Source organism: Ricinus communis, chromosome 8 (assembly GCF_019578655.1).
Source record: "Ricinus communis isolate WT05 ecotype wild-type chromosome 8, ASM1957865v1, whole genome shotgun sequence".
NCBI lineage: Eukaryota > Viridiplantae > Streptophyta > Magnoliopsida > Malpighiales > Euphorbiaceae > Ricinus > Ricinus communis.
In genome coordinates, this window is record NC_063263.1 from 5,456,410 (window position 1) to 5,471,199 (window position 14,790).

The 14,790-nt window shown below is 34.6% G+C and overlaps 3 protein-coding genes across 3 annotated transcripts; all 3 read left to right on the plus strand.

Annotated features, from left to right (window-relative positions):
• The first annotated feature begins 5,640 nt into the window (after positions 1–5,640).
• On the plus strand, positions 5,641–6,146 carry LOC107262116 (auxin-induced protein 15A-like). Its single transcript, XM_015725877.3, has one exon. The coding sequence runs from the start codon at positions 5,757–5,759 to the stop codon at positions 6,033–6,035; it is 279 nt and encodes a 92-aa protein (XP_015581363.1). The 5' UTR covers positions 5,641–5,756; the 3' UTR covers positions 6,036–6,146.
• A 5,490-nt stretch (positions 6,147–11,636) lies between these two features.
• Positions 11,637–12,413, plus strand: LOC107262115 (auxin-induced protein 15A-like). Its single transcript, XM_015725876.3, has one exon. The coding sequence runs from the start codon at positions 11,852–11,854 to the stop codon at positions 12,149–12,151; it is 300 nt and encodes a 99-aa protein (XP_015581362.1). The 5' UTR covers positions 11,637–11,851; the 3' UTR covers positions 12,152–12,413.
• A 1,065-nt stretch (positions 12,414–13,478) lies between these two features.
• Positions 13,479–14,599, plus strand: LOC107262110 (auxin-induced protein 15A-like). The gene is made up of 2 exons (XM_048378336.1): positions 13,479–13,701; positions 14,478–14,599. Exons 1-2 carry the CDS (start codon positions 13,479–13,481, stop codon positions 14,597–14,599), a joined length of 345 nt encoding a protein of 114 aa, XP_048234293.1.
• The last annotated feature ends 191 nt before the right edge of the window (positions 14,600–14,790 follow it).

A 14,790-nucleotide genomic window follows, 5' to 3' on the forward strand; every position in this document is an offset into this window, starting at 1 on the left:
GGACATTATTTTGAAAAAGAAGAGTGTGTACAATATTAAGAAGATGTCGATTTTTGCGTTCAGAAACTCTATTTTGTTCGGGGTGTTAATACAGGTGGTTTGATGTACAATTCCTTTTTGTTTAAGGAATACGAAAAAAATTTGGTTGATGTACTCCATGCCATTGTCAGAGCGGAAAAATTTTAAATTGGCATTATAATAATTTCGGATAAAATTAAAAAATTCTTGAAAGCGAGAAAAAACCTCATTCTTGCCTTTTAGTAAATAAACCTAGGTAGTGCGAGAATAATCATCAATAAATGTAACAAAATATTTAAAATGATTATAAGACTCAATGGAGGCAGATCCCCAAATGCCCGAGTTTATTAAATCAAAGGCTTTTTCAGACATACTATATGATAAAGAAAAAGGTAAACGAGTGTGTTTGAAAAATTTACACACATCACAATTGCTAGAATTCAAATTGTAATAAAATAATTTGTTTAAAACACTGTCAGAGGGATGCCCAAACCGCTGATGCATTAGCATGCCTTGGTTAGGGTTGGTTGACACAAGACATTGCTTAGGGGAATCATGGAGATAATATAGACCATTTTCTAGTTTTCCTTCACCAATCGTCTTCCCGGAGATTCGATCCTGAAATATGACTGAAGATGGTAAGAATATAACATTGCAGTTTAAATCACAAGTAATCTTGCTAACAGATAAAAGATTAGATTTAAAATCAGGCAGAAATAAAATATTTTTAATGTCAGAATTAAATAAATTAGTGGTGCCATAGCCATGAATTTTGGCTTTGCCTCCATTTGCAACTGTCACATGATGGGAATCCTTGATAGAATTAATTTTTTGTAATTTGTAGGATCCCAAGTCATGTGATTTGTTGCACCAGAGTCAATAATCCAAGCATTTTGATAGGTTTTTGTATTTTTTGTAATGAATTTAAAGCGGTTTGAACCGAACCTGACCCATCGGGTTGAGATGAACCGAACCCATTGGGTTGTTGGACCAGGGCCTGAAGTTGGGCCAACATTTCTGTCATTTAGGCCTGCTGAGTCTGCTGGGCCTGACGGGCCTGTTGGGCCTAGCTGGACCCAATAGTGTGGGCTGGATCAAGGCTATAACCAGTTCGAGTCAGGTCCATGTTGCTGTGAGGTCGGGTCAAGAACTCGGGTCGGGTCAGCGCACCAAAATCGGAGTCGGGTTGGAGACTCGGGTCGGGTCGCTGGAACCCTAGGGAGTCGGATCGGGGCGTCATATAATTTTTCACATATGATGCCCACAGGCCATATTCACCCTTCTCCCTAGGGTTTTCATCATTTCTTCTTCTCTCTCCCCTTTTGGCACCTCCTGCGCCGCTCCCTTTCTCCCATCCTCGGCTTGGCCGTAGATGAGGGTGAAGGTGCCAGCACTGGGAGCGATGGTGACCCTGCTTCTTGCAGTGGTCGCATCATTCGCATATGCTCGCCCCTCCTCTTGTTCATCTTCCTTCGATAGCGACGAGGCGACGCGAGGCGAACGCCTGATTGTCTATGAAGTCGAGTAAGGCCGAGGAATTCATCAGAGTTCTTCATGTCTCCTCGTGTTGCACAATTGCTATAACTGTGTCAATCTTTGGCAGTTCTAGTGAAAGGAGGATTTGGGACCTCAAGCTCTCGTAGATTGAGTCCAAACCTCCCAGGTAGGTATAGACGAGATCTTGCTCGGCTCTTTTCTGAATTTCTTTTGCATCGGTTGTTGGAGGTAAGTAATTCTGGAGTTCTTCCCATTGGGTTAGAACTTCGGTTGCATATTGTGAACTGTTTTTTTGTGCCTTGAGTGGTTTTTGCTAATTCTTGTTTGAGATTGAAAATATGTGCAAAGTCTTGTTGATGGCCATACAAGCCTTTCATTTTGTCCCATATTGCTTTTGATGATTCCAGCAGCATACAGAGCCTGGAAATTTGAGGCTCCATCGTGCTGGTGAGCTTCAACATGACCATGTGATCTGTCGTTTGCCACTCTTCCAGCCTTTCTGCCTCATGCTCTGTTGGGGCTTCTGGATGTTCTGGTTTGGGTTTTTGTTTTGTGCCTGTGACGAAGCCTAGCTTCCTTCTGCCACTGAGGCCAATATAGACTGATTTGGACCATTCAAAGTAATTTTGGTTGCCTTTAAGAATGATGTTGGTTAGTTTATGCTCGTTTTGAGACATGATTGTGGGATAAAAAATTGATAGATGATGGTTACAGGTTTGAGTCCTGCTCTGATACCATGTAGAATTTGAACAATGTGTGTATTTTCTATGTATTAGAATTCTGAGTTCTTTATAATGAGATGTTGGACATATATACATGTTGAATCTTATTCTAACAGTTGCCTTCTAAACTGCTAATTCTAACAGGGGTAAGGTTGAATTTGCAGGAAAGGTCGCTCTATTTTTTTCTTGGGGTCAGTGATGAGAAGCTTGTACAAGCAAACTAGCTTGTACAGCCTCTGAGACCTCTTCTTCTGATTTCTTCCTTCTTTCTTCAACAAAGCTGAACAAGAAATGCACATTATTTTCTATTTGGGTGGTTAGATACTCTGGATTCCAGTCTTATAACGGTTAGGAGTTTTAAAAACTATCAGCAACTATTAGTTGTTTAGAACTGAACAACTACCGGCTCTTCTTCATTTTGGTAATATCTATTATACTCAAATGTATTAGGCCGATTCTCATGATTTCTCAAGTGTAAGAGCCTCTTGTGCGACAGTAAGTGGAAAGACAGACTAAAGGGTTGGACAGGCTCCGTATTGACTTGACATCGCATGTCTAATAAGTAAGTGGAAATATAAAGATCCTTAGTTTTTTGCAATTGGCAATGAAATATGCTGGAAAGAGAATACCTGAGCAAAATTCGTTGCTAAATTAGTGGGAATGAAACTCTTGTTGTTAAGTACTAAGAAAATGTCAGGGTCTTGTTGATAAGACTAACACCAAATGTCATTAGACAATCCAAGTTGCACATCTTTGAAATATTTGTGGACATAAAAGAAAAGCAGAAAGAAAAAAAGAAGAGAGGACCATGGAATATGATTTTACGATCGATCTTATTGCTTTTTTTTTCCTTGACATATATAAAAGTAGTCTGTATTATGATGGCCTCATGATGGAGACTCATCCCTATATGGTAGACCATAATTCATGTGAATTTTATGTATGATATATTGTCAGAAAAAAAAGTTGATCAAATCAGTATCAATCAAATAAGTGCTTGTAGCTGTAAGGATAAGTACAATAACACAGATGTCATACAACTTAGATATGGATATCAGGTTCGTGGAACTTACATTTAGGAATTGAGCTAAATTTCTTTTAATTCCAACCTAATAAGATTAAATGCTTGAAAACATTTTCGTACGAACTAATTACTTGATTATTTTATATTGTTTGGTGGTGCCATAACAAATATAGTGACTCTGGTTATTTTGTCAATTAAATTTGCAACTTCTACTAACCAGTTGCATAAAGATGTGTCACATTTCTTAAATAATGTGCAACAACTTGATTCGGATACTAGTTCTTTATAAATTGTCATTGAGGCCAAGCTTCAATGCTTGCAAAGTTTTGTTGAGTGGTAGGCCAAGATGATCCTTTCAAATTGTTGGTAATGCCATTAGCAAAAACATGTGAATCCTTGTAAAATATGCCCCCTACTGGACCCCTGTTGAGCGTTTTGGAATATAATTTTTTGCCTTGTATATATATATGCCTCTATGAAGGATTTCTAGATATCCAGTGCCGAACATCTTATTTACTATAAAAAGTCTTTCGAATTTGATTCAATCAAATACTTTTCGAGGAATTCAACATGGGTATTCGCTTGCCAAGAATTGTTAATGCTAAGAAAATTCTACGGCGGATGCTCTCGTCACAGGAAACTGCTGATGTGGCCAAAGGCTACTTCGCTGTTTATGTTGGAGATAATCAGAAGAGATTTTTGGTTCCAATATCACACTTGAAGCATTCTTCTTTCCAAGATTTGCTAAGTCAAGCTGAGGAAGAATTTGGATTCCATCATCCTATGGGTGGCCTCACAATCCCAAGCAGCGAACAAGTCTTTACTGATCTCATTTTCAATTTGTAGCTCTTATCTTACCCTTCAGAAACTAACATATGTACCAATTTTGGATTGACAAATGAAAAGTACATATACGTAACATTCTTTATTGTCTATATCTAAATTATCTCCATATATTTGGAAGTTATTTTAAACACAATTTGCTTCAACTTCAATTTTTGTATATTTTCCTAGCTATTTCCATTTGTCTGGTGTCCATGCACAACAAGGTTTGCATCCAATCTGCAGATGAAAAATTTTCATTCAGCAATTTTGAGTCAAAATTGGGTGGGAATTACAGGAAGCTTTTGCTTTATGTACTGATCTTGATTTGCAGCTCTTTTGGGAAATTACAGCAATCTTTCGAGGGGTTCCCTGAGAATTAGCACCTGTTGCTATATTACATTGTCATTGAACATCAGTATTCTTCTTTTCAATATTAGCAGAAAATGGGTTCGAGGATATGCAATAACCGTAGGTTCTTTTTTAATAAGTTATTGACATACGCTAGAAGCCTGTGTATATATGTATAAATGTTTATATCCACTTGTGTTTATTCCACCTTAATAATGTACCTAAAATTAAAAGTGACGCTAAAAAATTAAGAATCCACCTTAATTCTTATTCAGCATTCTGCAAGCTTCTTATATCATATTCGTTCATCTTCACTAATTATTTGTCCTATAATAAAAAAGGAAAACAAAAAGGAAGGATCTGCAGATTTATCATCACATCTTGCAACAATTTCAAATATTAATTCTACCAATTGGTATTTTATGCGGTTGTAATTTTAACGTCTTACGTTGACTATACAATTGATGGGCAACCGCCTGCAGGTTCATGCGTAACAGTTCTGAAAATGATTTCCAGAGGAGTTGCGCACTGCCTTCTCCACCACGATCAACATATTCCCAGTGAAAATACTATTTTCTTGATGCTGCCATAGATGGACACCCAAAAGATATATTCTTTATCGGTCAATAGTATGCTGCCAGTGATACCACCTAATGGTGGAAGCATATCTCTTACAAAGGTACGCTGAGATGGCTAGTGATGGAGACTGATGGTAGGGAATAGCTCATGTGAACTCTATGATGCTTGTCCAACAAATAATTGTTGGATGAAATTTTGGAAAGGTCAGACAGCAGATATGCTGTGAGTGTAAATTTGTCCTTTCCAGCTGTAATACCATTAATTTATCTTTTTTGTGAGTAAGAGTGAAATGACAGACATAGTGCTGAATACCGGTGATCAATGTTTTTATTTGATCATCTACTTCTGCTAACTTTTATCATGGTGATTTTTCTAGTTGCTGAAAGAGTAATAAAAATCTAATCCACATAATAGTTCTTGATTCAATGGTTTCTATGCACGCGAAAATATAATTTTAGCGGCATGAGAATGGGTCTTAAAGCTGTCATAAGTTTCCAATTAGTTGACAGACAAAAGCATGTGATTGCTTCTGAATTGTGTCCATCAGGGTCCACGTTGCAATTGCCGCCCAATCCAATTAAGAGTATGGTGGAGAAAGTTTTTGCTTTACATATATATATATATATATATATATATGTGTGTGTGTGTTTACCAGGACAGCAATCCACTGCCAAAGTTCTTCACCTTCCAAGAGTCTTGCAAAATACAATCAATTAATCCGCCACCTCCAAAAGAAATAAAAGATGGGCTTTCGCTTGCCTAGGATCGTGAATGCAAAACAAGCTATTAAGCGAGTTCTCTCACCACAGTTAACTGCTGATGTTCCTAAAGGCCATGTTGCTGTCTATGTTGGAGAAACTCAAAAGAAGAGATTCACTGTTCCAATATTTTACTTGAAGCATCCTTCCTTCCAGAACTTGTTGAGTCAAGCTGAAGAAGAGTATGGATTTAATCATCCAATGGGCGGTCTCACAATTCCATGCAGTGAACAAGTCTTCACTGATCTAATTTTCAGTTTATAGAAATGATCTTGCAGATATTTATAGGATGTAGGAATTTAGTCTAAACATACTGAATTATGTACCAATTTGGGACTGAGAAATGAAAATGAACATATACCTTTCTTTTCAGAATTACCTTTCTCCTCTTTCATATATATCAAGTAATTATCAGAATTATCCACGTTTAGTTTGAATGAGTTCATCCTGGAGCTATTTCTCTCCTCTGTTATCAGGAATTCTGGGAGTTTATAGTCATGAATACTAAGTTTATACTCACCTAGAATTCTTAGTAAGCATTTTGCTAGCCTTTTGGATCATATCCATTCATCTCCAAAAGTTATGCGATCAATAACAATAAAGAATGACAAAAATTCTGCGAAGTGTTATGCAGTAAATGGTTACCAGACAATAATGTCTTGGTTTACTATTAGCACTGGACAATGGCTTGATGGATTAAATTTTGGAGAAGTCGGATATCTGCTATGCTAAGCATTATTAGTCCTTCCAGCCGTAAAACAACCCAAGTCCCTACTACATAATTGTGAGATTCTCATCTCTGTAAAGATTCAACGATTAGTAGAACGGTATGTCTCATGTGTCACTAGCTACGATAAACATTATCATATTGACTTCTCTGTTTAGTAACAGGATGTCTCCACATTATGCTGCTGAAAACCTGACGGTTAATGCTTTCACTAACCTTGAACTAGCACCAATATATGTCATGATAATCCGTGTAGTTGCTGAAAGTATATGCAGAACTGGATCTATTATTAGAGCAACTCCAGTAGTGCTCTTTAAAATAAAGAGCGTCATTTGTATAATAAAGAAAATCCTAGTAAATATTTGAATATCAAAGATAAAATATTTTATTTTTACTCAAGGGACTCTTTATACTTTACTTTTCTTTTATAAGTATTTGTAGTTTTAATTTCTTTTTCCTAGTCAAGCTTCATACAAGAAAAAACAGTAAAATTTTGATTCTTGAGTTCCAGCTATTCTAATTATATTTCTAAGACTTCATAATCAGTTATCTACAAATTTCTGTTTGTGTTTCTGCATTGTTAATGTCAATGGTGCCACATAAAAAATATATATATAATATATGTAGTAGAAATGAAGGCTATAAATGTATATATGATGTTTGGCTCATAACCAGAGATACCTTAAGCTTTTATGTTGGCCTCATTTGCCAATCAGGATTGAGAAAGTTCTATCAGTTCCTCAAAAGGTGAAGCCAAAACATGACAATACCGTACTAATCAGTAATTAGTTTGTTTAGCAGAGTGAATCAATGTTTACCGACACAAATCTTATCGATTGGCAGTCCTGTGGTTATAAAACCTACCAGGATTGAACATCTGGGTACATTATGCAAATACCAATGGCAGAATCATGTGCCCAGCAGTCTTAAGAAAGATCGCATGTACTGTTAGTACTGTGTTCTTCAGAGTACATATATGATAATATAGAAAATAGAAACCCCATGAATGATTCCTTATCTGTTGATACTAAATCTTCTGGAGGATCTCTATTCTAAGTGGAAGAACCTTGTACAATAATATTTGGTAACTTTTCAAAAACATCTTAAAATCAACAAAAAAAAATATCGTTTTTATTGTATAAATTCTTTTTAAAAAAAAATGTTATTTTATAACTTTTAAAAAAAAATTACGGTGTGATTGTTTTTTAATTTTTTCTTTGATTCTTTTTTAGTTGTTGTATCAAAAAATAACTAAAGAAAAATTAATATCGTATTTTTGAAAAAAATAAAAAACTGTATTGTTGGTATTTTTATACAATAAAAATAAAAATAAAAAGTTTATACCTATTTTTGATAAAAAAAAAATATGAATATTTTTGTAATTTTTTCATAATATTTTAGGTAGGGAATGACTCGGTGTGAACTGTATGTGTCGAACTAATGCACTAGAACAAAATGGGTCTATAGCCATTTTTTTGGGCCACACAAGGCCTAAACATGGCTAAATGTGGACTATTTTAAATAATTACTACCATATGGCTTAATGTAAATAATTCAGCTTATAATGAATTAATACTTTTTATCAATTCAAAAATTAAGGTTTTGTCTTTTTTCAAAAAGAAATTAGAACTTTCTTACTTTTGCCGCACCACCATCACTTTCCACTACTGTCTCACCACCACCATTTGTCTAGAGGAAGAAGTAGCTCTGAACATTATTTCTCGTAATATTTCAATTAGTAATTAGTTGATTTAGAATTTAAAATTATAAATAATTATTAATTATTACTATATGTTTTTGGTAGATTCTACATGTTTATTGCCACTAAGATGGAGAATCCTATGCATTTCTTTTTCATTAGGGATAATTATAAATCTATTGTCTTAACTTTTCGATTTTTTCCTATTTCAGTATTTGAATTATTATTTTTATTCAATCAAGTATCTGAACCTGCTAATATATGTATATTATAGTATCTTTTTACAGATTTTACATGTTAAAGTAATAATTTAACTCAATTTACACATAAAATAACCTCAATATCATTATTTTTCATTATTTACAATTATTTCTATTTTTTCTCTTTTTTAATTCTTGGTCTTTTTTCTATTTTTATTAAATATTTTTTAGCACTAAAGAAACAAAGATGTTGCATTAATTTTTTAAATTCTTTATTCATTTTTTTAAAAAAAAAAATTTACTCATCATCTTTATTTCTTGAAATTATCTTTTTTTTTTTCAAAAATTTAATACCCTCTCTTGTTTCTTATTACTTTGAGGTGAAATTTTTTTTTGAGGTGAATCCAAGAAAATAAAAAAAAATAAGAAAATAGTATTTATTTTTTATTCTTTATTTGAATAATAAGAAAAAAAATTAATTATTTTTATCTTTTGAGAAACAAATATTTTTTTAAAAATAATGCTGAAAATGAATTTAAAAAAAAAAGAAAAATGAAAGAAAATATGATATTATTTTAAAGGAGGATGTTTAAGTCAATTTACAGTTAAAATTAAGTCATACAAGCATTTTAACCTATAAAACTGGCTAGAGACACTATATTACGTATTTTTAGCAGGTTTAAACACTTAATTGAATAAAAAAATAATTTAGATACCAAAATAAAAAATAAAAATAAAACGGAAAAACTCAAAACACTAAACTTGTAATTTCTTCTTAATTTAATGCTGAAATCCTTGACAAGTTATTATTTGATAATTAAATTAATATATGAATGTCTCTGAAATCATTTCTATTTACTCCGCCTTATTCTTCAATTTCTCAAATATTGTGCACGAGCGACGCCGCACCAAGAGCATGTATTTGAAATAATCTCTGCCACCTTTTTATTTTTATTTTAATTTTATCTTAATTATGAATCATCTAAAATAATAAGCAACATATCTGATGGTGCCAAAATTAGAGTCGACACTTAGTATCCAGCGAGAGCTTAAAGTGTGGTTATTTTGCTCCCGATGCAGCATTTAGCCATACTTTTACTTGCATTGGAGTATCCTTTAGCCACGCTTATATGAAAAGAAAGTGTAGCCATAAACCCATTTTGTTAAGTGATTGATGGTGTCAAATTTTTGTTGTAGTGATTGATGGTATCAAATTTTAGGAGAGTAGGATATCAGGTATATGCAGTAACTTTTCCAGCTGTAACTAATAGGCCTAAGTTACTCGATCATACGTTGGCAGCAAGCGTTGGCGAGAATTCTCAATGAAGAACCTCCTTTGGGCGGGAATCCTCGCATGCCTAGCTCCCATTGGCAAGAAATCACACTGCGAAAAATCCTCCCTTGTGCGAGCATCCTCGCAAGCGCGGGCCCATTGCGCGTGAAATCTCGTCTGCCAATTGACCTCTGTTGGGCGAGATATTAGCTCCTCGCAGCCCACCGCACGCGTTGGAAATGCTGTAATGTTTGTGCTACATTCTATTTTTGTGGAAGATTTGATAACGACCAATTTCAAAGATATATAAATGGAAATATTTAGTGGAAGTAAAGTCAGAAAGGGACATGTGAAATTACCAGTCAATCTTTAGAGACGAATGTCTCGAACTCCACCTTCAGACTATCTCATTGAAAATTAGTTAACTGGGTGATGTGACCTGGTGGTGGGGATTTGCTCATGTGAACTTCAGGCTTGTTTGTAACCCTGGTTGATGAACTACTAAATTTACAGAAGGTGGGATGTCTGAGTCTGACCATATTCATTTTACAGAAGGTGGTTCAGTCCATAATTTATTGCTTTTCTTGAAATGGTTTTTTAACCTTATCTTGAAACTCTTCAATTGACCCGCAAACATGCTAATCTAAGAATATAGCTTGGGAGACTTAAATAACCTATTTGATTGAACACGCCAGTTAAAAGAATAAAAAAAAAGAAAGAGATGAGGTGACCCCGCCCTCCATTCTTGATGACTTAGTTGAAGGCAAAGCCATGTGATCCCATTATATATTACTTAAGTCCTCACATTTCAAGCATCAAAAGTTCCTTACTGATATTTCTTCATCCTTAAACTATTCTGTATTCTGAAAAGAATAAAAACATGGTGGATTCGAAAATGCTGTTCTATGTATCTGCTAAACGATCATAAACCCTGTGGCCCTGTCACCTGAATATTGCAATGAAAATATTACTGTTATTCTACTCACTAGAACACAGGTGTTTTATTACTTTTTCAATCAATTCATTTTGGGATTCCCACGCTCTTTGTAGCTTTATCATTTTGATATAATATGTTGCTAGTCCTTGTTTCTTGTAAAATTATTAACTAAAGTTAATCTTGTCATATAATGCATGCAAGGCAAAGAATTACATGGCTAAGATAGTAAGAAACAATTTGCAGCATTCGTCGTTTTCAAGTCATGGCAGCCAACCATCTTTAATCACTGTGATCCTCATGAGGCTTGTCTATCTCAGTCGAGACATTTAAATAATGAAAAGATAGGATTTTGTTGCTCCAGGATATTTTTCTGCTGCAGGTCTCTGCTTCCACATTTTTCTGGCAAGAAATGCATTAATGTTTGCTACATTTTAGTTCTTTAAGAAATTCACTAATGACCAAATTCAAAGAATGTAGTTAGTGGAGCACGATTAAAGTCATAAAAGGATATGTTTGATTATCAGTGCTGTACAGAGAAAGGGTTATGATTACAAGTCAATCATACAGAAAAGAATATTTTCTAATTCCACCTTCAGACTATTGCATTGAAAATTAGTTGACTGGTGATGGGACATGATGGTGGGGCTGTGCTCATGTGGACTTCAGGCTGGTCGGTGAACGATTATAAAGTCATAGAAGGTGGAATGTCTGACTATATCTTGTGTGTAAAGACTTTTCTTTTTCTGACATTTAAATAGTTTCAGCCTTTAATTTTTTTTATTTTCTAGGAAATATTTTAGAACCTTTTTTTGAAACTTTTGAATTCACTCAGAAACATGCTAATTTAACAAGATAGCTTGGGACATGCTGTCTTAATATATTGTGTTGAAAAAGCCCTCAGGTAATGCATAAGACTTAAAAATAATTAGACTGTACCTATTTGAATATGCCAGTTCAAAGAAAACATTAAAATTATTAAATATGTGCAATGTTAAGTGGATGTTATAGTTATTGGAGGTGGTGGGTTATGATGTTTCAGAAAAGAAATTTGAGAACTGGTGATCCAGTCCTTTTCTCTTGATGACTAAGTTGAAGCAACGACATGTCATACCCATTAACATCAATAGATCCTGATCAAACTATAAATATTAGTACATAAGTCCTCACATTCTCAAGCATCAGAAGTTCCTGTTATTGAAGTCCTTACTGACATCTCTTTTGTTTACACAAACACACCAAAAATTATGGGTTTCCATTTGCCTGAAATAGTTCGCGCAAAGCAAATTCTTCAGAGATCTTCTGCAGGATATCGAACAGCTTCAATAACAATGGACGTGCCAAAGGGCTATGTTGCTGTTTATGTTGGCGAAAACCAGAGAAAGCGATTCGTAATTCCGATATCATACTTAAACCAGCCTTCATTTCAAGACTTACTTAGCCAAGCTGAAGAAGAGTTCGGGTATGATCATCCGATGGGTGCTCTCACACTTCCCTGTAGCGAAAACGTGTTCTTTGATGTCATTTCATCCTTAAAAAGGTCATGAGAGAGATACTGTGAGCATAATTTTGTAACTACTTTGTTTAGAGGTAGATGTACGATGTACAGACAGAGCATTAGCACTACTGAATTAAATCTTTTCTTTTTCTTCATAAGCTGCTGTTCTTCTCTTATTGATATTTAGAATTCTGCAACACTACTGTACTATTGATATACAACAATTTCCCATGATGGAAAGAGGAAGATTTGTAATTTCCCTGACTGATAAAACAAAGTAAAGCTAATACGTGATCTTACATTTCCCTGCAGAGATGACCTTCATAGCAAAAAGTGATCACATCTTTTCTCAGTTGAATGAATAGAAGTAAACAATCTTTGCTTGTGTTATTTCTTGATTGCTTATTATCAAGAACAGAAGGTTTCAATCTTCCATGTAATTTGACATTTTTACCATTTTAGATGTGGATCACTTGGTTATATATAAATCGATAATTATAGATGTTTGTCTTAAATATTATCATTTCTATGAATATATATAACCACCAGGAAGGGACATCTTTGGTAAATTTTATTAAGTACTTGTCAAGTACCACTAGCAGATTCATGCTGTTGACATTGTTAATTAAAAAGAATTGTGTGACTTATCAATTAATATCACATCCTTCTGAGGAGTATATACGACGACATGAAAAAAGGATTATTTGTAGGTTATCTGTTAGTATAAGGAATTCCGGAAGCATCTTGTAGTTGATAGGTAGAATTTTGGAAAGCTCAGATATGAGATATGGATGAAAATAGCTTTTCCAGCTGTAAGTAACAGGGTACTGAATGACTCATACGGGCACTAGCACCTCCTACATACATAATATTGGCTTGTATATGTTCGTGTCCCTAAGTGCCAGGATGTACCGACATGTGGGTGCTGAATGAAGATGGTTAATCTCTTCGCTTGACCATCAACTTCCACTAACAAGTATCATTGTGATGTGTGTCGTTGTTGAAAGAGTATGCAAATTCTGATCCACATAGTAGTTCTTTATATAAATTATTAGCTTAGCTTTCATTTGACGGACTACAATGCTTTCAAAGTCAAGTGGTAGGGCAAATGAAATTTCAGGCAAGGAAATAAAGCTCTCTCAAATCTGGCTAAATCTTCTAATTCGTTGGAAGGCAGAACATGTGGAAGCTTGTCAAATGTGTACTTATAGGGACCACATTGCAATTTTCATTCAGTCCTCAAGAAAGTCATTGCCTTATATATATATGTGTTTGTTTACCAAGGATAGCAGCCAATGTCATCAGAGCCAAAGTTCTTCTTACTTCCCTGAGTCTTGCAAATTCAATCAATCAAACACCTTTAGAAGAATTTGAAAATGGGTATTCGCTTGCCTAGGATTGTGAGTGCTAAGAAATTTATGAGGAGAAATCTCTTTTCAGAAGAAACTGCAGATGTTCCTAAAGGTCACTTTGTTGTTTATGTTGGAGAAATTCAAAAGAAGCGATTCACTGTTCCAATATCATACTTGAAGCATCCTTCCTTTCAGAACTTGTTAAGTCTAGCTGAAGAAGAGTTCGGGTTTAATCATTCTATGGGAGGTCTTACAATCCCATGCAGTGAAGAAGCCTTCAATGATCTTATTTTTTGTTTCTGTGCACCTTATAACAGATAATCTAAGAGTTGTGACAGTGTAGGGTATTAGGACTTGCTCTAACATACTAATCTCTGTACCAGCTTTGGATTGAGAAAAATGAAAGTATATACAATGCTTTTTTCTTTTATATCATATCAAATAGTTATCAGAATTCTGTCTGTTCTTTGGATACTGAAAGCAATTCATCCTGATTCAGTTCCTCTCCTTTGTCTATAAGTTCTGACTCTGTGGTGGTCAAACAAAATTATTAACCGTCAGGATCCTTTGTTATTCTGCAGAAGATAAACTATGCTGTTAATAAATGTTAAGTTTCTTTAAGAAAATGAAAAAGCAAATGAAGTTGGATAAGAAAAGATTGCTGGAAAAACTTGTTAAAAATCATTAACTAAAACCAGAAGTACATATACAACTTAAGCCAAGAAAAATAAGAAGATGAAAAGCTTGTACACTGTCACAAGCAACCTTCGGAACTACATGCATTGGATGATAGAACTGCCAATGCTATAATTTAAGTAATTAAGCTAAGTTAACAAAAGATAATGAAGCAACTAACAAGTGTGAAGGAGACGAAAGGGTCAGAAGTATGAAGGCATTGAATTTATGCAGAGAATTTGAGTTGGAAAAGATGAAAGAATCAGAGACGATCAAGGAATATTCTGATAGACTGCTTGGCATTGTGAACAACGTAAAACTCACTGGCTCTGATTTCTCTGATTCTAGGATTGTGCAAAAACTCCTCGTTTGAAAGATTTGAGACTACAATCTCATCTTTGGAAAACATGAAAGACCCGTCAACCATCACCTTGGCAGAATTGTTGAATGCTTTGCAAGCACAGGAATAAAGGAGACGCATGAGACAAGGAGGAACAGTAGAGGGTGCTCTTCAAGCCAAATCACAAAGCTACAATGGTGGCAAGAGCAAGAAAAAGATGCAGAATAAAAACAAGCAGCCTAGAGGTTCTACAGATGATAACAAAAAAAATAGCAATCCTCAAGTTTTTCCATGTTGTCCTTACTGTAAAAAGACCAATCA